The following is a 27,913-nucleotide window of genomic DNA, read 5'->3' on the forward strand; positions in this document are numbered from 1 at the left end:
GGAATAGTGTAGGATAGATGGACTTCAGATTGGTTTCACAGGTCGGCACAACATCGAGGGCCGAAGGGCCTGTACTGTGCTGTAATGTTCCATGTTCTCTGCTGGAGTTCTGCAGCAAACATAAATGGAAATTGCTAGAGAAACTCAGTGAAGAGTCATATTGGACTTGAAACATGAATTCGGTTTCCATCTCCACAGACTTGCAGAGTTTCTCCAGCACTTTCTGTTTTGATTTAAGCTTGTTCAACAAGACGGTATTTCCTTATTCACCAATTCTAGAGATGAGATCGATGGTGGCCATTTTGGGGCCCAGCCTCATTCAAAGACAGCAGACCAGCTGACACCCTTTGACCTTGGCAATTTTGGTGGGTTGAGACCCTGGTAGAGCCAAGCAAAATTTCAGAGAGTGGGAGGGATGGGGATTTGGACGGTGTGAGGTCAGGAGTAACTGCAATAGTTCCACAGAGTCAGTAAAGAAATGGTCTTGTTTGTCTTTGGCTGAGGAATGCTCGGCTTCTGTGTCCCAGAGGAATGACCATTCACCTCCAATGTTATGTCATTTGGAACTGCGGCTAGACCCCTGATTTCAGTCTGGTGTGGCCACATGAGCTTAGACTATAAGACGTAGGGGTAGGCCATTTGGCTCCCCGTTTGGCCCCTTCTCCGCCATTCAGTAGGATCACGGCTGATCCACCATTCCTCATGTCCACGTTCCTGCCCTTACCTTGATTCCCCGACTGATCAAGAGCCTATCTATCTCACCCTTAAATATACACAAGGTCTCTGCCCCTACAGCTCTCTGTAGCAAGGAGCTCCAAAGACTCCTAACTCTCAGAGAAGAAATTCCTCCTCAGTTCAGTCTTAAATTGGTGCCCCTTTATTCTGAGACTATGCCCTCATGCGGGGAAACACCCTCTCAACATTTACCCTGTTAAACCCCTTAAGAATCTGATTTGTTACTCTGAGATCACCTCTCATCCTTCTAAACTCCAGTGTGCAGAGTCCCAACCTGTTCAGCCTTTGCTCATAAGACAATCCCTCCACACCAGGGATCATCTGAGTGAACCTTCTCTGAACTGTCTCCAATGAAATGATATCCTTCCTTCAATAAGGGACCAGAGCTGCTCCAGATGTGGTCTCCCCAGCACATTGTACACAGTGAGACTTCCCTACTCTTATACTCCAACCCCCTTGGAATAAGGGCCAACATTCCCTGAGCCTTCCTGATTCCCTGCTGCCCCTGTGTGCTAGCTTTCTGTACGGGAACCCCGCACTGCCCGGTTCTACCTCCTTCCCAAGATCCACAAGCCTGACCACCCTGGCCGACCCATTGTCTCAGCATGCTCCTGCCCCACTGAACTCATCTCTACCTACCTCGACACTGTCCTATCCCCCCTAGTCCAGAAACTCCCCACATACGTTCGAGACACCACCCACGCCCTCCACCTCCTCCAAGACTTCCGTTTCCCTGGCCCCCAATGCCTCATCTTCACCATAGATATCCAATCCCTCTACACCTCCATCCGCCATGACCAGGGCCTCCAAGCCCTCCGTTTTTTCCTCTCCAGACGACCCCAACAGTACTCTTCCACTGACACTCTCATTCGTTTGGCCGAACTGGTCCTCACCCTTAACAATTTCTCCTTTGAATCCTCCCACTTCCTCCAGACCAAAGGGGTAGCCATGGGCACACATATGGGCCCCAGCTATGCCTGTCTCTTTGTTGGCTATGTAGAACAGTTGATCTTCCGTAATTACACCGGCACCACTCCCCACCTCTTCCTCCGCTACATTGATGACTGCATTGGCGCCACCTCGTGCTCCCGCGAGGAGGTTGAGCAATTCATCAACTTCACCAACACATTCCACTCTGACCTTAAATTTACCTGGACCATCTCTGACACCTCCCACCCCTTCCTGGACCTCTCCATCTCCATTAGTGACGACCGACTTGACACTGACATTTTTTACAAACCCACCGACTCCCACAGCGACCTGGATTACACTTCTTCCCACCCTACCTCTTGCAAAAATGCCATCCCGTATTCCCAATTCCTCCGCCTCCGCCGTATCTGCTCCCAGAAGGACCAGTTCCACCATAGAACACACCAGATGACCTCCTTCTTTAGAGACCGCAATTTCCCTTCCCATGTGGTTAAAGATGCCCTCCAACGCATCTCGTCCACATCCTGCACCTCCGCCCTCAGACCCCACCCCTCCAACCGTAACAAGGACAGAACGCCCCTGGTGCTCACCTTCCACCCTACAAACCTTCGCATAAACCAAATCATCCGCCGACATTTCCGCCACCTCCAAAAAGACCCCACCACCAGGGATATATTTCCCTCCCCACCCCTTTCCGGCTTCCACAAAGACCGTTCCCTCCGTGACTACCTGGTCAGGTCCACACCCCCCTACAACCCACCCTCCCATTCTGGCACTTTCCCCTGCCACCGCAGGAACTGTAAAACCTGTGCCCACACCTCCTCCCTCACCTCTATCGAAGGCCCTAAAGGAGCCTTCCACATCCATCAAAGTTTTACCTGCACATCCACTAATATCATTTATTGTATCCATTGCTCCCGATGTGGTCTCCTCTACATTGGGGAGACTGGACGCCTCCTAGCAGAGCGCTTTAGGGAACATCTCCGAGACACCCGCACCAATCAACCACACCGCCCTGTGCCCCAACATTTCAACTCCCCCCCCCCCCCCCCCCCCCCCCCACCACCCCAACTTGCCGAGGACATGGAGGTCCTGGGCCTCCTTCACCGCTGCTCCCTCACCACCAGACGCCTGGAGGAAGAACGCCTCATCTTCCGCCTCGGAACACTTTAACCCCAGGGCATCAATGTGGACTTCACCAGTTTCCTCATTTCCCCTTCCCCCACCTCACCCCAGCTCAGCACTGTCCCCATGACTTGTCCTACCTGCCTATCTTCCTTTCCACCTATCCACTCCACCCTCCTCCCTGACCTATCACCTCCATCCCCAACCCCACTCACCTATTATACTCTATGCTACTTTCTCCCCACCCCCACCCTCCTCTAGCTTATCTCTCCACCCTTCAGGCACTCTGCCTGTATTACTGATGAAGGGCTTTGCCCGAAACGTCGATTTTCCTGCTCCTTGGATGCTGTCTGAACTGCTGTGCTTTTCCAGCACCACTCTAATCCAGATCGTTATCCACTCCTTTGTCTATCCAGCTGTTCTTCTCTCTCCTTGGACTCTCTCCTCACCTATCATTTACTCTATACCCCCTTCCCCCATGCTATCTTCAACATATAAACTGACATTTTCCTAGCCACCATCAGTTCTGAGGAAGGGCCACTGGACCTGAAACATTAACTTTGATTTCTCTTCACAGATGCTGCCAGACCTGCTGAGCTCTTCCAGCAACGTCTTTGCTTTCTGATTTATAGCACCTGCAGTTCTTTAGGTTTTTAGTTAATGTTTTGAGTCCGGAATGACTCTTGTGATGTTTGTTACTTAAATCAGTCTCTCACAAAGTGGTCTGTAGACCACTGGTGATTTGAGAGGGTCTTCCCAATGACCCACAGGATGGTCCAAGATCCAAGTCACTGAGGTGCAACACCACAGCTGAGGCCATATGAGAGAACAGACCAAAACTTTCAAGTTGACGACTCGCTTGATGGCACCTGACATGATCGTGTGTGTGGCATATGTCTCCACAAACACAACAATGGCAACGTCAGCTAATAGTCAAGATTTATGGATCTGTGGATTTTGTTTAGATATGAGACAAGTATTAGCTTCTCAAAAGAATGATTGATTTTGCAACACAGATTTGAATGTTTCAAATGAACCTGTGTTCCCTTGCAGTATTCATGTTTATCATTTGCAAATGTCTATTTTAGGTATTTATTTGATGCTTAATTTGAATAAATATACACACATGTATTTAGAGCAGAAAAAAAGGCCACAAAATATTTCGAGCTTCCATAAGTTTCCATTCCTTCTGGTGAGTCTTATTCAGTGGCAAGAGAAAATGGCTGAGGTTGGACCAGGATAGAAATGTTTGAGAGCCACTGACTGCACCAAAATCATTTGTGAACTTGGGGTGGTGGAGGGAGCGGTAGCTAAGGGGACAATGGCTTACCATCTGTTGGCCAACATGAAACTGAACACCAGGAACAGGAGGAAGCCGTTTGATCCCTCAAATCATTTTTTAAAATTCTTTCATGGGTGTCACTGGCTGGGCCCTGAGATTTTTGCCTATCCTGAGTTGCCCCCTCGAGAAAGTGGTGGTTAGCTGCCTTGTGCCATAGGTTGACCAACAATATCCTGAGGGAGGGAATTCCAGGGTTTTGACCCAGCGACACTGAAGGAACGGCGATATATTTCCAAGTCAGGATGGTGAGTGGCTTGGAGGGGAACTTGCAGAGGGTGGTGTTCCCATATATCTGCTGCCCTTGTCCTTCTAGATGGAAGTGGTCATGTGTTTGGAAGGTGCTGCCTGAGGATCTTTGGTGAATTTCTGCAGTGCATCTTGTAGATGGTACACACTGCTGCTACTGAGCGTTGGTAGTTGTGGAAGTGGATCTTTGCAGATGTGGTGCTAAACAAGCGGGCTGCTTTGTCCTGGATGGCGTCAAATTCCTTGAGTGTTGTTAGAGTTGCACCCATCCAGGCAAATGAGGAGTATTCCATTGCATTCCTGCTTTATGTCTTGTAGGTAGTGGACAGGCTTTGGTGAGTCAGGAGGTGAGTTACTCACTGCAGGATTCCAGTTCTTGTCGTTTATATGGTGTGTCCGGTTGAGTTTCTGGTCAGTGGAAATTCCCAGTATGTTGACAGTACGAATTTCACATGCAAACCAGTCTGTTTAAGTACAGCAAATCTTTTATCCCTCAATGACCTTTGTGAGTGAGCCAGATGGGTTTTTATGACAATCTGGTGATTTTGCAGTCACTGTTACTGATATTAGCTTTATATTTAATTGTGGCTGTATGTAATAAATTGAACTTAAATTCTCCAGCAGCTGTGATAGGATTTGAACTAAAATCTCCAGATCAGTAATCCTGGTCTCTGGATTATTAATGCAACAAGATGACCACTGCGCCCATGTAATGCCGGTCGATAGTCAGGAGTCTTATGTAGCGAGTGGGTACTTAGGTTGATTTTTCTTCCCTTGGAATAAAGCACTGAGGAAAATTGTTGTATTTTAACACAGCACAGAATAGGGATCGAACCTTCCAGTTCTGTCAGGCGCAGCACTACACCAGGACGTGTATTTGCCAGTAAGCCATTGGGACTCACCCGCACCCCCCCCCCTTCTGTTGTACAGCAATGTCATTTTTTGGAACTATCTGAAAACTCTAATGCTAACTCCCACCAAATCCTGTCCACCAGACTTCTTTGGATCCCCATATCTAAGAGATAAGAGAGAGGCAAGAGTGGACATTGGACCGCTGGAAAATGAAACTAGAGATGTAGTACTAGGGAACAAAGAAATGGCAGAGGAACTGAACAGGAACTTTGCATCAGTTTCAGAGCGGAAGATACCAGCAGCATACTAGAGCTTCAAGAGAGTCAGGGGCAGAGATGAGTGCAATGACCATCACTAAGGAGAAGGTGATGGGGAGGCTGAAAGGTTTGAAGGTGGATAAATTACCCAGTCCAGATGTTCTGAACAAGATAGCTGAAGAGATTGTAGAGACATTGGTGATGAGCTTGCAGTAATCACTGGAGTCAGGGAGGATCCCAGAGGACTGGAAAGTAGCTAATGTAACACACCTGTTTAAGAAGGGAGGTGAGCAGAAGACAGGAAACTATAGGCCCAGTTAGCCTGACCTCATTCATTGGTGAGATTGGGAAGGGTTGGGGTGAGGAAGAAGAGGGGTAAGGTTGAGGGGGGAGGGTTGGGCTTGGGGTTGGGGTGGGGGTGGGGTGGAGGAGGCAGAGTGGTGAGATGGAGGTGTGATGGATCTACCTACAGCACATGGACTGCAACGGTTCTAGAAGACAGCTGACTATCATCTCAATTGGCACTGGGTATGGTCAATGAGTGTTGGGTCAGCTAGCCATGCCCACATCCTACAAACAAATAGCAAATAAGCTCCAAACCGACAAGAAGTTGGTTGACTCTCAACCGTCCTCTGAAATGGCCCCAGTTAAAATCTTTTTTTAAAGGTGATTAGGGATGGGCAGCATATGCCCCAATTAGCAAGATATTGAAAGGTGCTTGGCACTTGTGGCACACACATAGTACAGAAAGAGACCCTTCGGTCCAAACCAGTCCATGCCGACCATAATCCTAAACTAAACTAGTCCCACCTGCCTGTGCTTGGTCCAGGTAAAAACAATGACTGCAGATGCTGGAAACCAGATTCTGGATTAGTGGTGCTGGAAGAGCACAACAGTTCAGGCAGCATCCAATGAGCTTCGAAATCAACGCTTTGGGCAAAAGCCCTTCATCAGGAATAAAGGCAGTGAGCCTGGAGCATGGAGAGATAAGCTAGAGGAGGGTGGGGGTGGGGAGAAAGTAGTTGCAGTGGGAGAGGTACTCGCTGAGATTCTTGTAGAGAGAGGAGGAAAACTATTGCTCTAAACCTTTCCTATTCATGTTCTTCTCCAAATATCTTTTAAATGTTGTAACCGTACCTGAATCCACTGCTTACTCAGGAAATTGATTCAATACACAAACCACCCTCTGTGCAAAACATTTGCACCTCACATCTCTTTTAAATCTCTCTATTCTCACCTTACAAATGTGCCCTCTAGTCTTGAAATCCCTCAACCTTGGAAAAGGCACCTACTATTAACTCTATCTATGTCTCTCATGATTTTATAAATTTCTATAAGGTCACCTCTCAACCTCCTATGCTCCATTGAAAAAGGTCCCTGCCTATCCAGCCTTTCTTTATAAGTCCAATCTTTCGTACCCGGTAAATTTACCAGTATCTTGGCAAATTTCTTCTGAGCCCTCTCCAGCTTAATAATCTCCTTCCTGTAACAGGGCGATCAGAACTAGACACAATACTCCAGAAGAGGCCTCACCAATGTCCTGAACAACCTCAACATGACGTCCCAACTCCTACACTCAAAGGACTGAGCAATGAAGGCAAGTGTGCTAAACACCTTCTTAACCACCCTGTCTACATGTGACGCAAACTTCAAAGAATGATGTACCTGAACCCCTAGGTGTGTCTGCTCTACAACAGTACCCAAGGCCCTACCATTAATTGTATAAGTCCTACCCCTGTTTGTTGTACCAAAGTGCAATACTGAGATGGGTCAAGATGGCACAAGTTCAGGATTCATTCCATCCGGCAAGGCTGAGTTTGAACTCCTGTCCCAGACTTAAAACACCAACTTCTCACACATCACAGCTAAGTTGACCATAGCTTGAGGTATACCAGAGTACAGTCAGCTCAGAGCATTCAGGTCATGTGTGTTGTGTGTCACAAAGCGTCTGTCAAATCCTTGCCGTCACTGAGTGAAAGCTCCCTGACTGACTCTCTGAGCCTCACTGCAGCCTGAACATGACAGCAGTGGTATGAAAATACAGTTGTGTACGTGCAGATAAATCTTCTACTTGCACTTTCAAAGTGACATGCTGGCTTCACTAACTCCTTGTAGGCATGGTTACCATTAGTTTAATATTAATTCATGGGACTGAACCTTCACCCTTGTCAAAATTAGATCTATAAACTATCACCGTTGAGCTCACCATTCCATACCTCTTGTTAATTAGACACATATGTGAGAAAAAGATTGCAAGCTGCTCCATTTGCTATATGTTCTGTATGCTGTGGAACAGCCAAAGGGGTGCATAGTTTTCTCAGACTCAAATGGCATTCTTTAGGGGGCTCCTTTCTCGAGAAAAGGAAAAGAAAAATGTGGGTGATCTAGAATCTGAGAGTCATAACGTTAGCATGGCAAAGAAAGAGACCATTTGGCCCGCTGTGCCTATTCCAGCTTTAGGATTGGTATCCAAGTTTATGAAAGGGTTTCAATGGGTAGATGCAGAGAAGGTTGTGCCCCCTTGCAGGGGAGACCCGAGCTAGGGGCTATCAATTTAGGATAGTCGCTAATAAACTTAACAGCCAACATACAGGGATGTTTAATCTTTTGTAGAGATGGGAGGGATGGAAAAGAAGGTGGAGTAGAGTATTTTGAGGAAGTGTTCACCAGAGTGGATAGAGGGGAACCAGTAGATGTCTTGTATTTGGATTTTCAGAAGATGTTCGACAAGGTACCTCACAAAAGGTTAAGTCATAAGTGCTCATGGTGTTGGAGGTAGTGTATTGGTCGGGATAGAGAATTGGCTCATGGGTAGGAAACATCGAGGGGTTCTTTTTCAAGTTGGTGATCCGTGACCCGTGGGTTCCACAGGGATTAGTGCAAGGACTGCAACTGCTTACCATGTTTATTAATGACTTGGAGAAAGGAAGTGACTGTAAGCAAGAATCACCCCTCAACCTCCTACAATTCAAAGAAAAATGTCCCAGCTTTTCCAGTCTATCTTTGTCTCTCGACCCTTCCATTTCCAGCAAAATCCTGGTAAATTTCTTCTGAACCCTCTCCTGTTTAATAATATCCTTCCTGTAACAGGAATACGAGAATTGAATACAGTACTCCAGAAGAGGCCTTACCAATGTCCTGTACAGCCTCAATGTGACTTCCCAACTCCAACACTCAAAAGGTCTGAGCAGTGAAGGCAAGCATGCTAAATATCTGTGACTCAAACTTCAAAGAATTATGTACCTGCACCCCTCAGTCTCTCTGTTCTACAACACTACCCAAGGCCCTACCATTAACTGTATAAGTCTTGTTGTTGTTTGTTTTACCAAAATGCAGTACCTCGCACTTACTCAAAATAAGCTCGCATCTGCTGCTCCTCAGTCTGTTGACCCAATTGATTACGATCTTTTTGTAATCTCAGATAACCTTCTTCACTGTCCACGATGCCACCAATTTTGGTATCATCTTACTGACCATGCCTCCTATATTCTCATCCAAATCATTTATATAAATGACAAACAAAAGTGGACCCAGCACCGATCCGTGTGAAACACCCATGGTTTGCTTGCCTCCAGTCCGAAAAACAATCCTCCACCACCACTATCTGTCTTCTACCAATTGGGGGGCTTGTGCCTGAAACACAGAAAGCAGCACACAGGGGCAGCAGGGAATCAGGAAGGCTCAGGGAACGTTGGCCCTTATTCCAAGGGGGTTGGAGTATAAGAGTAGGGAAGTCTTACTATAACTGTACAAGGTGCTGGTGAGACCACATCTGGAACACTGTGAGCAGTTCTGGTCCCTTATTTAAGGAAAGATGTCATTTCATTGGAGACAGTTCAGAGAAGGTTCACTAGGATAATCCCTGGTGTGGAGGGATGAGGAAAGGTTAAACAGGTTGGGACTCTACTCACTGGAGTTGAGAAGGATGAGAGGTGATCTCAGTGTAACATATTGGATACTTAAGGGGCTTGACAGGGTAAATACTGAGAGGAGGTTTCCCCTCCTGGTAGAGTCTAGGACTAGAGGGCATAGTCTCAGAATAAAGGGGCACCAATTTAAGACTGAGATGTGGAGGAATTTCTTCTCCCAGCGAGTTTGGAACTCCTTGCCACAGAGATCTGCGAGGACAGATTCCTTGTGTATATTTATGGCTAGGGGATAGATTTTTGTTCAGTTGGGGAATCAAAGGTTATGAGGAAAGGGCAGCAAAATGGACGTGAGGAATGTTAGAACATAGAACATAGAACATAGAACAATACAGCACAGAACAGGCCCTTCGGCCCACGATGTTGTGCCGAACTTCTATCCTAGATTAAGCACCCATCCATGTACCTATCCAAATGCCGCTTAAAGGTCGCCAATGAATCTGACTCTACCACTCCCACGGGCAGCGCATTCCATGCCCCCACCACTCTCTGGGTGAAGAACCCACCCCTGACATCTCCCCTATACCTTCCACCCTTCACCTTAAATTTATGTCCCCTTGTAACACTCTGTTGTACCCGGGGAAAAAGTTTCTGACTGTCTACTCTATCTATTCCTCTGATCATCTTATAAACCTCTATCAAGTCACCCCTCATCCTTCGCCGTTCCAACGAGAAAAGGCCGAGAACTCTCAACCTATCCTCGTATGACCTACTCTCCATTCCAGGCAACATCCTGGTAAATCTTCTCTGCACCCTCTCCAAAGCTTCCACATCTTTCCTAAAGTGAGGCGACCAGAACTGCACACAGTTATTAGATTAGATTAGATTACTTACAGTGTGGAAACAGGCCCTTCAGCCCAACAAGTCCACACCGCCACGCCGAAGCGTAACCCACCCATACCCCTACATCTACATCTACATTTACCCCTTACCTAACACTATGGGCAATTTAGAATGACCAATTCACCTGGCCTGCACATCTTTGGACTGTGGGAGGAAACCGGAGCACCCGGAGGAAACCCACGCAGACACGGGGAGAACGTGCAAACTCCACACAGTCAGTCGCCTGAGGTGGGAATTGAACCCGGGTCTCAGGCGCTGTGAGGCGGCAGTGCTAACCACTGTGCCACCGTGCCGCCCACGGTGATGCTGTTGAATGGTGGAGTAGGCCTGAGGGACTGAATGGCCTATTCCAATTGCTATTTCTTATGGCTCTATGTTTAGTGAGGAATTCAAGAGAAATCTCTCTAGTCAGAAAGTTGGGAAAATGTGGAAATCACAGCCAGAGGGAGTGCTTGAGAATCATGTTGATGCATTTTCAATAAAGGCACGAGGGAGAAAGAAATGGAAGGGTATGTTTGTCAAACTTTCTGAGTAAAGGGAGGAAGGAGGTGTACTGCTAATGTCACTGGGCTAGTAATCCAGACACGCAACCTAATATTCTGCGGTCATGGGTTCAAATCCCACTTTGATAGCTGGTAGTATTTAAATTTAATAAATAAATATGGAATATAAAGTTAGTCTCAGTGTGGATGGCCATGAAACTCTCAGCAATTGTTGGAAAAACCCATCTGGTTCACTAATGTCCTTTTAGAGAAGGAAACTGCCATCTTTACCTGGCCTGGTCTACATGCGACTCGAGACTCTCAGCAGTGTGGTTGACTCTTAACTACCCTCTGGGCAAATCGAGACCGGGAATAAATGCTGACCTAGCCAGTGATGCCCACATCACATGAAAAGGATTTTAAAAAAGAGACGCATAAATGCTGACATGAATCTGTCAGGTGAACAGCCTGTTTCTGTGCTGTACATATTTTGCATCTCTGTGACCTCCTCCAGCTCCACAACCCTTCAGGATTTCCACACACTTCCGATTCTGGCCTCTTGTGCATGCCTTGCTCCACCCTTGGTGACCGTGCCTTTAGCTGTCCAGGCCTCAAACTCTAGAATTTCGTCCCCAAACCTCTCTATCCCTCTCCACTCAAAAGATATTAAGATTAATTAACCTCTTTGAGATTTTGATCATTTGTCATCATATCTCTTTACGTTCAGTATTAAATTTTATCTGGTAACAATCCTATGACGTATTGCCACATTGTTCCCTGTGTGAAAGATGCTACATAAATGCAAGTTGCTGCTGGCAATCTTTCTCTGCTAACGTTTCACCCAAAACGACAGATGGGACCTACGCAAGGACGTTTTATACATGGCACCCCCTACAAATCGAAGGGATTAAGAGACCACTCTATTTCAGTAGTTCAAAGTGATTTGAGAATTCGAGAGGCAGACTGAACAACGTGATTTTCAGTGATGGGAGAGTCTAGCTCCAGGAGGCTTAACGTTAACTTTCCAATTAGTCTATTAAGGGGCGATGTCAGGAAGCACTTACTCACACAAAGGGGAGTGGAAATTTGGAATGTGCTAAACCCCACCCCCACAAAAATGTTGTGGTGGCTGATTGGAGAGTTGTGGTTAGTTGCAAACTTTTTGAAACTGAATGTTTATTATTGAGTGAAGAGATTGATGAGGGCATTGAGGGTTAGGGTGCCAAAACTAACAGATGGTATCAGTGTACTGATTGCTCAAACTCAAATTGAATAGCAGAATGGGTTTAAGGGGCTGATTGGTCACCTCTTGTTCCTGTCTGACATTCTAAAGAGAAATGAGTCATAAACACTTCCAAAGGAGACAAATAGATAGTGTATATTTTCAATGGGAAAGCTTGTACAGTTTATACAAAAGGTGATGTGTATATCTTCATCTGTAAACCTGGTAAAAGCTATAAAGAGACAAAGGTAATCAGTTGAAGGGGCAGTATTTTTCACTCTAAAATGTATTTTGTCCCATATTCCTCTCTCTTGACTCTCATTGATGACAAATGCCCTCCAATCCCACAATAACCGTGTATTCTTAATGTGGGAATCTAATTGGTCAGCGATTAGGAAAACCGTAAGATGTAGGAGCAGCAGTAGGCCATTCAGCCCATCGAATGTACGTTGTCATTCAATGAGGCCACAGCTGATCTGATCATCCCCAACTCCGCTCTCCTGCCTTTTCCCCATCACCCCTCCATTCCCCTTCCTGATTAAACATCTCTCTGTCCCAGCTTTGAATATACTCACTGACCCAGCCCCTACAGCCCTCGGTGGGAAAGAATTCCACAGACTCACTCCCCTCTGAGAGAGGAAATTCCTCCTCATCTCTGTCTGCAATGGGTGACCCCTTATTCTGGGATTGTACCCTCTGGTCCTAGACTCTCTCCCACAAGGGGAAACAACCTCTCCACATCCCCCCTGTCAAGTCCCCCAGGGAATCTTGGATGTTTCAATAAAGGTCACCTCTCATTCTTCTAAACCCCAATGAGTCCAGGCCCAACCTCCTCAACCTCTCCTCATGGGACAGTCCCTCCATATCCGGGATCAGCCGAGTGGACCTTCTGTGGTCTGCCTCCAATGTCAGTCTGTCTTTCTGGGCAGCATACTGGCTCAGTGGTTAGTACTGCCACCTCATAGCACCAAGGGCCCTGGTTCGATTCCACCCTTGGGTTACTGTCTGTTACTGTCTGTGTGAAGTTTGTACATTCTCCCCATGTCTGTGTGGGTTTCCTCTGGGTACTGCGGTTTCTTGCCACAGTCCAGAAATGTGCAGGTTGGGGTGGATTGGCCGTGCTAGATTGCCCATCGTATCCAGGGGTGTATAGGTTACATGGATTCGTCATGGGAAATGTAGGATTGCAGGGTTAGAGTGAGGTGGTGGGTCTGGGTGGAATGCGCTTCAGAGGGTTGGTGTATACTTGATGGGCTGAATGACCTGCTTCCACACTGTTGAGATTCTATGATTCCTTCGATAAAGGACCTCAAACTGTTCACAGTATTCTAGTTGTGGTCCAACTAGTGCCTTGTATGTTTCAATAACCGTATATTCTCATTCTTTTAAACTCCAACGAGTACAGGCTCAACCTACTCAGCCTCTTTTCCTAAGACAGTCCCTCTATACCCGGGATCAGCCAAGTGAACCTTCTCGAAGACATTTCCATGAAAAGGAATGCAAGCAGTCCCCTAGACAAAAAAAAGTCACACATTTTACAGCAGGAGGCATTGCAACACAACATGCAACAGGAAGCCTGGCTGATTTCCACGTTCCTTCTACTTAAGGCTGAGTTGCTAGTCCCATTGCAATACCTTAACCAGTTCATGCAAGCGTAGACTTATATGTGTTGGGGGAGGGGATCTTTGCTGATCCAGTGTTGGATCTCCTTGTCAGTGGTGGTGTTTTGAGTGAGGTGATAGCCAAGGTCTGGAAGAGGTCACCATATTCCAGAGCCGCTCCATCAACATATCTGGGAGCTGGAGTACTTGCTGACTGGGTATTGGTTGATTGAAATGCACAAGGTGGACATGGAAAGGATGTTTCCTTTTGTGGGAGAGTCCAGACTTACAGGGGCAGCTGTTTTAAAATTATGGGTGATTCTTCTAGGAGAGAGAATGTTTTTCCCCCCCCCTCTTAAACTTTGGAGATCTATGCGTCAGAAAGGCCTCAGGTCATTGGATCAATTCTTGTTAATTAGGGAATCAAAGATTATCAAGCTTAGATGGAACACAAACTGATCAGCCATAATATTATTTTGATTAGGGGTGCTGTCTCGATGAACTGAATGGTCTACTTCTGCTCCTATTTTGTGTGTTTGGGCAATATCTAAGTTTTGGTTTGGCAATATTCAAGGACAGTGTGAGTTTTTTTGTCTGACTGAGTGTGGCATGCCAATCTGTTGCCGACTGGACAATGACACTGCAATTATAGAATCCCTACAGTGTGGAAGCAGGCCATTTGGCCCATTGAGTCTACACTGACCCTTCAAAGAACAGCTCACCCCCACCCCTGTAACCCTGCATTTCCTATGGCTAACCCACCTAGCCTGCAATCCCTGGACACTATGGAACAATATCCCATTGCCAATCCATCAAGCCTGCACGTCCCTGGACACTATGGGACAATTTAGTATGGTATAAACAATGACTGCAGATGCTGGAAACCAGATTCTGGATTAGTGGTGCTGGAAGAGCACAGCAGTTCAGGCAGCATCCAAGTAGCAATTCACCTAACCTGCACATCTTTGGACTGTGCACACACACACACACACGTGCACATGCGCACACGCACGCACATACACACTTCACTGAAAATGACTCAAAGTTCAAACCAGACTGATGGGGTGGCATGGTGGTTCAGTGGTTAGTACTGCTGCCTCACAGCACCAGGGACCTGGGTTCATTTCTACTCTCAGGTGACTCTGCAAACTCCACACAGACAATCTCCCTGTGTCTACATGGGTTTCCTCTGGGTGCTCTGGTTTCCTCCCACAGTCCAAAGATGTGTAGGTTAGGATGGATTGGCCATGCTAAATTGCTCATAGTGTCCAGGGATATGCAGGCTCAGTGAATTGGCCATGGAAAATGCAGGGTTACAGGGATAAGGTGGGGTTATAGATATAGGTGGGATTCTCTTTGGAGGGGTGATGTGGACTCAATGGGCCAAATGGCCTGCTCCCACAGTGTAGGGATTCTATGAAGCACATCCACATTGAGTTGACATACATGAGGTCTGATCATTGTTGGATGTTAAAGAAGAAAAACTACTATATGGAGAGCCTCCCCAATCCATGCAGTCGGTAGAATCTCCTCTGGACCTAATCTGGGCAAAATTGAACCTTGAACCTGAGCAAGAGATTGTGAAAAATAGGAAGAGTCATTTTCAGTGAAGTGTGTGTGGGGGGTGGGGGGGGGGGGGGGGGGTGGCGGCAAGTGGGGAGATCAGGGTATTGTGGTAATGGCATTGGACGAGTAATCCAGGCTAACTCTCTGGGACATGGTTCAAATCTGTAATGTAATTAATAATTACAATGGCCATGGTAATTATCATCGATTGTTGGAAAAACCCATCTGGTTCACTAATTTCCTTTAGGGAAGGAAACGGCCTTCCTTACCTGGTCTGGGCATGAATTTACAGTTAAACTCCTCTGTTATTTGGTTATTTGTACAGCCAGTTTTGCCTGTCAATATAACTGATGAAAGCTTGAACTCAGTGTGGTTCCCAGTTTGCCAAGTTCAGGTACAGCCTTGCAATGGGTCAACTCACCTTCTTGCACTGAGGAAATTCTGTTTTGAGTACTTTGTCTATGGGTTTAGTGGCCAATCAATACACTTTCTAATTCAACTTGAGAGCCAAAACTAAAGCCAGCCACCTCCATAACTATTTGTTTGCAGGCTGAGGGGAAAAAAGAAGAGAGGAGTATGCCTTTAAATGTCCCTCAAATTTGATTTTTAAGACTCTGGCGGTGTCAGTGAAATATTACAGCCTGGGTTCCAGAAAGGCATACAGGCAAAACAAGAGGTATGTGACAGTTCTAGGAGCTTTCAGCCCTGGCTGTTTAAAACAAAATATCAGCAGGGGATCATGAAAATCCTGCTGGATAACCCCCTCAGTGGGTTAAGTTGAATCTGTTTAACACACTTTCCATTTTTAGACTATTTCGTACAGATACTGGTTTTCATCAAGCTCTCTCTCACTTTCACATATACCACAAAGGCAGGTCTACTGGAATTGTGCCTCAGTCCATTGCAGTGAAGAGTTTTCTCTCAGGTGAATATCAGTTCAGGCTTGTGAAATGGCTGAAGATTACTCTGGACATTTACCCAGCTGTACAGATAGCTCGTGTGCTGTCAACCCTTCCCAAGGCCTCAGAATCTGCAGTCAGTGCTGCAGAGAGCCGGGGAGGGGGTGGTCCTTGATTGCTGGAAGAGCCACAGATTGAGAGAGCGAGTGAGAGAGAGAGTGAAGGCAGTCTCCTCCCAGTCAAGCGAACCGTTACTTCATGTGCTGTGCCTGCTCTGCAGTGAGCAGTTTTCAGACTTACAGCAGAACCCGCCAGTCTCTCCCGCTTATATGGCCAGGGTGCTTCGATCACCACGGCAGGCTGGCATGAGTGCCAACCAGACAGCATGAAGGGCGGGCAGCAGCGGCCGGGCTGTGCGTGCCAGCATTTGTTCTGCAAGGTCCTGGCAAAGTGCAGATGTTGTTACAGAGTACGAGGTTAGTGACTTTAGCCCTGTTGGCATCTAGTGTGTGGGACTCTCTGTACATGTGTGTGAGTGTGTGTGTCAGTGAAAGTGTGTATACGTTTGTGTGTGTATCCGTGAGTGTGTGTCAGTGAGAGTACGTCGGTGAGAGTGTGTATCAGTGAGTTTGTTTCAGAGTGTGTGTGTGAGACAGAGAGAGTATGAATGTGTGCGAGTGAGTGTGTGCTTGTGTCAGTAAAAGCGAGAGTGTGTGTGTGTGTGTGTGTGAGTGACTGCAATGATTGCGACTTCTCTCTGGCTTTCAAATGCAGACTCACCTCACACCTGTTTTGTCCATTTTCAACAAGCCTATGGTACTGTGTCTGATAGCAACATTGTCAGAGAATTGCCTGGCACAATCTTATCACCATCTGTGAGAAACTGTAGGAATTCTTATGAGGTCACTTCGGCGTCTTCAAAATAATCAGGTCAGATTTGAGAGTGATCATGGACAGGATGGGGCTGTGCACAGTTGTAAATGGATGAAATCAAATCTTTTTATTTGGTTGGCTCCAGGTGGAAATGAGATGTTCTCTGCTTTCCAGAGTGCACTTTTTCCACTTTGACTTGCTGATATTCAGGTTGGATATAAAATTTATTGTGTTGTGTGTTTGTTGTGTGTTTCGAAAGCATTCACAGCTCAATGGGCAAAGTATAAGGAGAATAATTGGATAGCCGGCATCAGTTTGATGGGATGAATGGCCTCCTCTTGGGCTGTACAATGCTGTGAAGGCTGGCCAGGAAACCCAGGAAGGTGCCAGCTTCAATGCCCGCTCAGTGCCTGGGTCAGCTGGTCACAAGCAGAGGACTGAGAGTTGGCGGGTTGATGGTGGGATGTGTGGCATGGAATTAGGAGAGTGCCAAGGGGTACACAGTGGTGGGGAGAGAAAGGGCACAGGAGGAAGCAGTGTGAATCACCTAGGGCTCTGGCAGAACCCCTGTGACCTTTCAAAAGAACCATTTGATTTACTTCCCTTCCCCTACTTGTTTCCCATTGGCCTGCTCATCTTTCAAAAGCACAAGAGAGAAAAAAAGCAAAGTCCTTCATAATCTGAACCATAAGGATATCCTGCAATGGTCTCCTTTTCCTTTACATGCCTAGGCTGTGGAATAATGCCGAGCACTCCAGAGATTACAAAAAAATCTTGGATGGACGGGTGTCTGGAATGAAGTAAAATTAAGATAAAGTAGTTGGGCCAGGACGGGGTTAACAAAAAAAACTGCCAAGGCTTCAAGTGTCAAAGTCAACGAAGCTTTATGTGATTAAAGTCAGTCTCCTCCACAAATCAGAGCACACAAAAAGATTGCCCATTGACCCGAAAGTATTCCACTTATTCTCTATGATATGAAGCAACAGCTCTGAAATGTTCAGTCCCTTCACACAAATATCCTGACAGACTGAAATTCTGTCTCAGTATCTCTTTTTATCACTGGTTGTTTCAGCTCATGACGCCCTGATTAAACTCTCTGCCCAGTGCAAGGTTATGTGACTCATGCCTGGATCTTTAACCCAATGCCCTGTATCCCCCAACCTGTCACCCACCAGCTCAACGAGAAATTGGATTGCTTATGAATTTAAAGTGATGCGAGCCAGCTTCTGTGTTAGGGGAGGGGCTAAAGGTCAGATAGGCATTAGCATGCGTCTTCCCTTGGGCCTAACGCGATTGTTTAGTTGAAGGAGGGCCTGAGGTTGGCCTGTCTGCCTCAGTGACATGTCTCCTCCACTAGTGAGCATCGTGCCTCCTCTGCTGGTGAGCATTGTGCATCCTCTGTCTTTGAGCAGCATGATTGCAATGGACATCTGAAAGGTACAGGGTTGGGCTCTCAGTAAAGTGAAAAGCCTTGCCCCTTTAATGGGCAACAAGATAGTGGTCGGTGAGGAATTTGGCCTGTGGTGTCTTTCACCCCTCGCTCCATGAAGTCCGGGTCCAGATATTGCTGCTGTGTGAAGCCACATAAACAGGATTGCAATCCATCATGGATGGCAATGCCAAACAAGCAATGACCATTCCCACGTTTGGCATTCTGTGTGATTTCCTATTGACATTTAAGTTGACCGAGTGCAAGATGATTCATTTGTGCCTGTCCTGACCCACTTCCTAGATGAACTTTACCCCTTGTGTCCCGTCAGCCAAGCTGAAACAAGATTGCCAGCCTCCACGTTCCTGAGCTCATCCAACCTGGGTATCTGCACCTTAGACCCCATTCAACCTTCAGCGTAGTGCTCATTGGCATCCTCTCATTGATTTTTTATTTGACTTCACATTGTTGTTTTTCAATCCTTCCATGGCCTTGCTCCTCTCGATCTCAGTCATCCCCTCCAGCCCTACAACCTTCCAAGATCTCTGCAGTTAGACAGGGCCTTGGTGAGACCACACCTGGAGTATTGTGTGCAGTGTGGGTCTCCTTATCTGAGGAAGGATGTTCTGGTGATGGAGGGAGTACAGTGAAGGTTTCCCAGACTGATTCCTGGGATGGCAGGACTGACGTATGAAGAGAGACTGGATCAGTTAGGATTATATTCACTGGAGTTTAGAGGAATGAAGGCGGAATCTCATTGAAACCTATAAAATTCTAACCAGATTAGACAAGGTCAATGCAGGAGGATGTTCCCAATAGTGGAGGAGTTCAGAAGCCGAGGTCATGGTTTAAGGATAAGGGGTAAATGTTTTAGGACTGAGATGAGGAGAAATGTCTTCACCCAGAGAGTGGGGAGCCTGTAGAATTTACACAGAAACTGGCTACGGCCAAAATATTGTGTGTGTGTGTGTTCAAGAAGGAGTTAGTTACAGTCCTTGTGGCTAAAGGGATCAAAGGGTATGGGGGGAGGGCAAGACTAGGGTACTGAGCTTGATGATCGGACATGATCACACTGAATGAGGGGCTGCATGGCCTACTCCTGCACATGTTTTCCATGTTTCTGTGGCTTCTTTCGCATCCTTGATTTGAATCATTTCACCATCGTTGGCCGAGACTTCAGTTGCCTAGACCCCAAACTCTGGAATTCCCTCTGTAAACCTGGCCACCTCTCCCTCCTTTTCGTCACTCCCTGAAACCCAGCTTTTTGTCCAAGGCACAATGTCCCCTTCAGTGGCCCATTCTGATCTGGTATTGTGAGGGACTTTGGGACATTTTACCACATTAAGGTCACTACATAAATGCAAAGTTGTTGTTGATTGATGTTTGCACTGCTGATATTCAATGCATGTGATGCCAGCTGCGAGATTTAGATTTTATTGTCATGTGTCCTTGAGTACAGGAATACAGTGAAAAGTGTACAAAGTTGCCATTCTCTGGCGCCACCTTAGAATACAAAAGACAGGATTACACACAGTAGCAGAAATATAAAAAACAGGCAAAAGATAAGGAAATATCCAGTTCACTCCCCAACCTCCTCCATGAGTCCTCGCCTGTTAAGTGCCACCTCAGCTGAGCATCTGACATTTCACCTCCTTGACCAGAATTTCAATGCTACAGATATGCTCTTACCACAGATTTAGTGAAATTGTCCAACTGACTAAAAGTTCTAAGTACGAGATCTTTTTTTGTGTTCGGCTTTGAGCTGGAATTCAGGCCTCAGCATCACAACATGACAGCCTGTCCTGTCGCAGAATTCAGTCATATACTTCCCGTTGGCTGCCTGCGCACCTCTTTGCCCCAACCCCCTCTACTGGATCATGATGAGCCAGGATCTATAAGGATGGCATCAAATAAACCTAAGTTGGTGGCTTGCATCCAAAGGGAGCACACTGGCTTCTTCACCCAAGGTCACAGTGCTCAGGACAGCACTGAAGGAAAGAACCTAAAGCTTGCATTTCCATAGTGCCTTTCATGAACGCAATTTGTGTTAAAATGACCTACAGCCAATTAGATCCGTAGTCCCTACCAACGTAAGATAGGCAGCAGGCAATTTTGTGCATAGCAAGCTCCCACAACCAGCAATGTGATCATGAGCAAATCATCAGGTTGTTTTTGTGTATCATTGTTGAGGAATAAATATTCCAGCAATTCTTGGAAAAACCCATTTGGTTCACTCGTCCTTTAGAGAAGGAAACTGCCATCCTTACCTAGTCTGGCTGACATGTGACTCCAACTCACAGCCAGTGTAATTGACTCTTGTTTGCCCTCTGGACAATAGATGCTGGCCTAGCCAGCGACTCTTGTGAATGAATAAAAAATCCTTCACTCCTGCACCAAAGATTCACAGCCCTCTGAGAGAAGAACATTTTGAGAGAACTCTATGGGGGCAGTTTTCCCCTCAGTGGAGCTGGTGAGTGAGCTGGTTAGTAGGGGAATTTGGTGAGTGAGCCCTGGAGATAGTGAGGAGATGCTTGGGTGACTTGCTTCACTGACTAGCTATTCAAGCCATTTCGTCATCAGTTAGTGGCAAGTTAGGGGCTTCAGCTAGCCACCTTCCTGATTACCTGCCTCTCCAGAGGGCAAGAAAGAAGGTGGCTAGAATCTCTACTGGGAAACCATGGTGACCTGCCTGCCAGCTTGGGTTGCGGTGGGCGGAGGCTTTCAATTGCCCAAATCTGGGTTGCAATCAGAGACATAGAATGGGCAAAGGTGGTTGGCTTCTGAAAGCCACCCGTCGTCTGCCTTTGCCTCTGCTTCTTGCAACTTCCACTTTGTGAAAAGAATATAAAAAATAATTAACTTCTCTTAGCTGAATCCCCTGAGGAGTGGGCCTCACCCAGCAGACTTCAAGATCCAGACGCTCTATCAAGGTCTCCAGTATGGAGGCCCAGGATGGGCCAAGATACTGATCCTCGTTTGGCTGCCAGCTCTTAGTGAGCCAACTGAAGGGCATTCGGGGCAATTTTCTTGATGGCAGTGGGGTGGCACGTTTATTACCACCTAACAGGTTAAGTCCATAAGAGGTAGGAGCAGAAGGAGGCCATTCAGTCCATCGAGTGTACTCCGCCATTCAATGAGGTCATAACTGATCTGATCATCCTCACGTCCACTCTCCTGCCTTTTCCCCATCACCCCTCCATTCCCCTTCCTGATTAAACATCTCTCTGTCTCAGCTTTGAATATACTCACTGACCCAGCCCCTACAGCCCTCGGTGGGAAAGAATTCCACAGACTCACTCCCCTCTGAGGGAAGAAATTCCTCCTCATCTCTGTCTGCAATGGACGACCCCTTATTCTGAGATTGTACCCTCTGGCCCTAGACTCTCTCCCACAAGGGGAAACAACCTCTCCACATCCCCCCCTGTCAAGTCCCCCAGGGAATCTTGGATGTTTCAATAAGGTCACCTCCACACAGAAGCATTATGGGAAAATTCATGCCCTGATAATCTTTCACTTTGCATTCATACAACACCCTTCATGATCTCCAAATACTCCAACCATTTTTCAGTCAATATTTAATTTGAGGTGTAGTCACTGCTGTAATGTCAGGTTGTTTTCCATTCCAGCACTGCCCCTTTAAGTTTTCCAATGCATTGATTAGATTAGATTAGATTAGTTACAGTGTGGAAACAGGCCCTTCGGCCCAACAAGTCCACACCGCCCCGCCGAAGCGTAACCCACCCATACCCCTACATCTACATCTACCTCTACGGGCAATTTAGCATAGCCAATTCACCTGGACTGCGGGAGGAAACCGGAGCACCCGGAGGAAATCCACGCAGACACGGGGAGAACGTGCAAACTCCACACAGTCAGTCGCCTGAGGCGGGATTTGAACCCGGGTCTCCGGCGCTGCGAGGCAGCAGTGCTAACCACTGTGCCACCGTGCTGCCCACATTGCTGGCACAGTTGTAGGTAACTCCAACCAATGATGCCCACCCCTCTTCGCTCAGATCACATGTGATATTGGGCAAAGTCATGTGCCCAGATTTTGGACATGCAGAGCCATGGGTTAAGACTCCTTGGCAGTCTCAGAATATCAGGGCCAGTAAGGTTGGCAGTGACACCAGGCAATAGATCATGCCACTTATCCTGAGGCGCCAGTCCCAGCAGAGATGTGCGAGGATTTGCCACATGGAGTCTGCCACAGTTTGGAGGGGGAGAGAGAGTTGGATTGGGTTTGCCCAATTTTGCCAAGTCCATTACTTGATGGAGTACCTGCCATCATTAAGTAATGGACAAAAATGGTGGCACAAAATAGGGGCAAAGCCTATCGCTTCAACTCTGCATGGCAGCCAGGGGCGGGAGGGGCATCAAAGAAACTGAGAGGGCCATTGAATTCAGTAGGTTATTCAATTGGTCACACTCCACAACCATAGGGCAGAGTTGGGTGCGTGGCATGTGATGAGTGAAGAGACCAGAAGGCCCTTGCAGAATTGGCCTTTATTGAGTTGGCACAATATGAGAGCCCGAGAAAGATGAACAAAAGTATTGAGGGAGTCCTGCACTGTTAAGAGATGGTTGCGGGTGCAATATTAAATTGAGGCCTTGTGTTCCCTCCCAGTTTTATATAAAATATCCCGTGGCACTATTTGAAAGCCAACTCTTCATCTTTTGCATTATTATTTGCATGTGAGGAAGAAAGGAAGCAAAGATTTTGCCAAGAAAGTGAGGTGAAGAGGAGTGAAAAGAGCCTGCTGTGGATCATAGACACCAGTATGCGCATTCGGGCTGAATAGACTGTTTCTGTGCAATGTGATTCCATGTGGCACAAGAAGAAAACAACACAACAGGACTCTTGCCCCAGATTTACCTTCTGGAAATTTTCCAGGCTAGCTGCTGAGCACGTGAGCCAACCAGTCTAAAAATCACACTGGGATGAACTCCGGAATCTGCTGACCAGGGTGCCCACAGCTTTCACCTGCATTTTGTTGAGAACTTGGACTCAACAGATGGAAGGCAGCTGCGTGCAAATGGAGGACGTCAGGGTCTTTCTGTACACTTGCATAAAACAGCGATCCTGTCCTTTGTGACTAAATTACACATTAATAAGCCTGCACTTACATAAAGTTGGCGAAACTTAAAGTGTCACTGATAAGCTATCATGTCTACCTTTTGTGAATAAGCAACAGGGTCGAACAGAATAGGCGATTGCAAAGTTCTATTGCCCGGTTCAAAGCAGAGCTCCAGGGAAAGGCTGAATAGTCTGGAGCTGTTTTCCCTGGAGGATTGGAGACTGAGGGGTGACGTTATAAATGTTTATAAAATCATGAGGGGCATGGATAGGGTAAATAGCCAAAGCCTTTTCCCCAAGGTAGGGGAATCCAAAACTAGAGGGCATAGGTGTAAGGTGAGAGGGGAAAGATTTAAAAGGGACCTGAGGGGCAACTTTTCCACACAGAGGGTGGTACGTGTATGGAATGAGCTGCCAGAGGAAATTGTGGAGGCTGGTACAATTACAACATTTAAAAGGCATCTGGATGGGTATATGAATAGGAAGGGTTTAGAGAGATATGGGCCAAATGCTGGCAAATGGGACTAGATTAATTTAGGATATCTGGTCGACGTTGATGAGTTGGACCAACGGGTCTGTTTCCATGCTGTATGACTCTTATCTCTGAGATGTCAAATACACAACAGTGTTACCAAATGTGGCTTTTCCAAGCTTTTGATCATGAGATGGACGGAAAACCGGGTGAGGCAAGGCATTCCACAGATTGAAAGTCACGGAAGCAGAGGAATTAATTGATCGTCCTGACAAAATGGGTTTCAGATCCTGAGTTTGCACAGGGCAGGAAGGGTGATTTGGAAGGTATTCTGGAAAATGTGAAGAATGAGGAAAGAAATTTCATGGTTTGGGGTGAGGTGAAGTGGATATGTTTGTGCTCTCTTTTTGGTGTCAGATAGCCTCCTGTACTCATGTATAGATTCCAGTTCCCAAAGAAATGCCCTGCAGCAACTCACCATAGCTCATGAGACAGCACCTTCCAAACCCATATGCTGACCATCAAGGAGGAGAAAGGCAGCATATGCAGGGGAATATCGTCAGTGCTTGATTGGCACCACAACCACAAGCATCCACTCCCTCCCCCACTGACACTCAGTAGCAGCACTGCAGAAGTTCACCAAAGATCCTCAGATAGCACCTTCCGAACCCATGATTCACTTCCATCTAGAAGGACAAGGGAACACCAGCCCCACAAGTTCCCCTCCAAGCCCCTCACAATCCTGACTTGGAAATATATCCCCGTTCCTTCAGTGGGTCAAAATCCTGGAATTCCCTCCCTCAGGGCATTGTGGGTCAACCCACAGCACATGGACTACAGCGGTTCAAGATGGCAGCTCACCCCCCACCTTCTCAAGGGAACAACTAGTGATGGGCAATAGATGCTGAGTGAAGGCCACATGTGTAAAAGAATTTTTAAAAAACTTACATTTTTAAAAGAAAATGAGATGGAAATTTGCAGCATTACCAAGTACAGCTAATGGTGAAGGAGCCTGAGGGCTGTGGTGGGAAGGCAAATGTGGCAGAGCAGTCAGGTATCTTGTCATCTCCATCATGAATATTGTCCCAGTAGCCCATTTCTTTGGGTTGATGCAACATTTAAGAGGCATCTGGATGGGTATATGAATAGGAAGGGTTTGGAGGGATATGGGCCGGGTGTTGGCAGGTGGGACCAGATTGGGTTGGGATATCTGGTCGGCATGGATGAGTTTGACTGAAGGGTCTGTTTCCATGCTGCACATCTCGATGACTCTATTGGAATAATTGAAGGAAAGGGACTTCAAAAGAAAGTGTGAGCGGCAGCTTTGCATTTGGAAAGATGTGTCTATCAACCATCCTTAGTTCCTCCAGAAGCCGCTGACAGTGACCCACTCTCATTTCCTGTTCAAAGGTCACTCAGTCCTGCTTGCAGCTTCACAAAGCCACTTTAGCCACGTAATATTCCGATCAGGTCACCGACCTTCTACAATGGTCCTGGAGTCCCAGGAATTAAGCGCAGAATGATTACAGAGCAAAAGGAGGCCATTGTGCTTGCACTAATTCAATCCCGTAGTGCCAATCTACCCAGATCCCAGCATGCCATTTCTATCCAAATAACCATCCAATGACCCTCTTGAATGCCTCAATTGAACCTGCCTCTAGTACGTTTCCAGGTAGTGCATTCTAGACTCTAACTACTCGCTGGGTGAAAATGGTTTTTCTCACATCCCCCTTGCTTCATTCACGCATCACTTTAAATCTATGCTCCTCTCATTCTTGTTCCTGTCACAAGTGAGACCAATTTCTCCCGATCTACTCTATCCAGCCTACTCATGATTTTGAAACCTCGATCAGATCTCCCTGTCAGCCTTCCTCTCTCCAGGGAGGACCTTCTTAATTTCTTCAATCTATCCTCACTGCTGAGGCTTCTCATCCCTGGAACCATTTTTGTACATCCCATCTGCTCTGTCTCTCCCTAATGCAACCACATCATCCCTATAATGTGGAACCATAGCTGAGGTTGAACAAGTGTCTTGTGCAAGTCCAACATCACCTCCCTGCTTTTGTACTCTATTAATAAAGCTGAGGACACTGTGTTTTATTAACTGCTCTCTCCACCCACCCTGCCACCTTCAACGATCTGTTGTGAGCAATGCTGGGGAACAGAAACCATACAATTGTTGAAGAAATTGTAATCTTGTAAGCATTGAGCATTTTTGTGCCATTGTGTTAAAAATGTTGGCGATGGGGTGATAAAGTTGTTTGTTTTGTTGGAGATGGGAGGTCATGTGAGCAATATGACCATGTAAAGTTGGCACCCCTACTTCCCTTTCTGTTTCAATCAGCTTGCATGGTGTTACTTGAATTTGAATCAGGGTCCTTGTAGGAATGCAGTCCACACTGCGAGTAGGCAATGAGATTGCCAATGACAGTCACGCAGAGAGTGAAGTTGTGGCATGGGAAGGTGGGCAATCTGGTGAACGGCATGGATTCCCTGTCAGGAATCTGATGTTTAATCAATGGGGTGATATGTGGCGCAAAAGTAAATTATTATTAGAAAGTTGAAATATCAAGAAAAAAGAGAAGGTGCTGGGGCAACTCAGCAGGTTCTGGCAAAATCTGTGGAGAGAGAAACAGACTTAATGTTTCAAGTCCGGTATGACTCTTCTTCAGAAGTGGAGGCCTTCCCTTCAATGAGTTTTGAACTCAGCTTGGTATTGTACTCTTTTTCTTTCCCCTCGTTTATTTCTCTGTCCTCGCATCCTTGATCAGAAAATCTTCTCCCATTCAGCAAACGCTTTCACCTATCTCTAGTTGTCCACCTTCCACATAGACCCCTACCTGCTCTCCACCCTTTGATTGAGAGCTTCAGCATATTATTGGTAATTTTCATCTCTCCCCTCAACCACATGAATCTGACTGCCTGTGAATCCTCGGGTCCAAACCTGATCTTGTTATCAAAGCTGCTGAGAAGAGATGGAGGCAGTGCCAACTCTCAGACACCTCCTGCCATCTTCCCCTGAACATCAAGGACTGTCACTGGCCTCTGAAGATCTCCCCTCTATAGCTCCCTGCCTCATAGAGTCCCCAACCCCACACAGCCCTCTCCTACCTTCTTCCCAAAATCCACAAACAGGCCTGTCCTGATCCACCTTTTCTGCTCCACTGAAGTTATTTCTTTCTACCTTGACTTTTGTTTTTCCTCCCCTGGTACAGTCTTTTCCCAGCTACATCTGTTATTCCTTTTTTTAATTCATTCACAGGATGAGGGTGTTGCTGGCTAGGCCCACCATTTAATGCCCATCCCTAATTGCCCAGAGGGCAGTTAAGAGTCAACCCCATTGCTGTGGGTCTGGAGTCACATGTTGGGCCAGACCAGGTAATGACAGCAGTTTCCTTCCCTAAAGGACGTTAGTGAACCAGATAGGTTTTTCCCCCAACAATTGGCAATGGATTCATGGTCAGCATCAGATTCTTAATTCCAGTTTTTAATGAATTGAAATTCCACCATCTGCCATGGCAGGATTTGAACCTGGGTCCCCAGAACATTACTCTGGATTCACAGTCCAGTGATGATGCCACTAGACAATTGCTTGTCCTTATTCTTTTGATGTCTTACAGCACTTACATAGGCCTTTGCTGAAACCACACCTGGAGTACCGTGTACAGATTTGGCCTCCTTGCTGTCTGCTTCGGAGGAAGTAAATTGTGAATTCATGAGATTGATTCCTGAAGTAAGGAGCTAGCCCTGTGAGAAGAGGTTGAGTTGAAAAATCTCTGGAGTTTTGATGAATGAGAGGTGATCTCACTGATATATATGAAATTCTTAGATGTTTTCGCAGGTTAGAGTCTGAGACTTTGTTTCCCTAAGCTGGGGAATTGAAAACTAGGAGTCATCAAGTCTCGGGATAAGGGATTGATCATTTAAGACTGATAGTGAGTGAAATGTCTTCACTCTAAAGGCTGTGGATCTTTGGAATCCTCTATTCTGGAGAGCCATGTATGTTCGGATTTGAGACTGAGGTTAATAGGAGATGAAA

The 27,913-nt window shown here is 46.6% G+C and overlaps 1 protein-coding gene across 4 annotated transcripts in view; it reads left to right on the top strand.

Annotated features, from left to right (window-relative positions):
• Positions 1-27,913, top strand: part of LOC140471214 (rho guanine nucleotide exchange factor 25-like) — a 346,706-nt gene that overhangs the window by 107,370 nt on the left and 211,423 nt on the right. Inside the window, exon 1 of one of the 4 annotated variants that reach the window (XM_072567139.1) lies at positions 16,267-16,502. The exons of the other annotated variants lie outside the window; for them this stretch is intronic. Within the exon in view, the coding sequence (XP_072423240.1) occupies positions 16,412-16,502 (91 nt within the window). The 5' untranslated portion in view covers positions 16,267-16,411. Of the gene's footprint in view, positions 1-16,266; positions 16,503-27,913 lie in introns of those variants that run through there. 4 annotated transcript variants of the gene reach the window in all.

This window comes from Chiloscyllium punctatum, chromosome X (assembly GCF_047496795.1).
Source record: "Chiloscyllium punctatum isolate Juve2018m chromosome X, sChiPun1.3, whole genome shotgun sequence".
Lineage (NCBI taxonomy): Eukaryota > Metazoa > Chordata > Chondrichthyes > Orectolobiformes > Hemiscylliidae > Chiloscyllium > Chiloscyllium punctatum.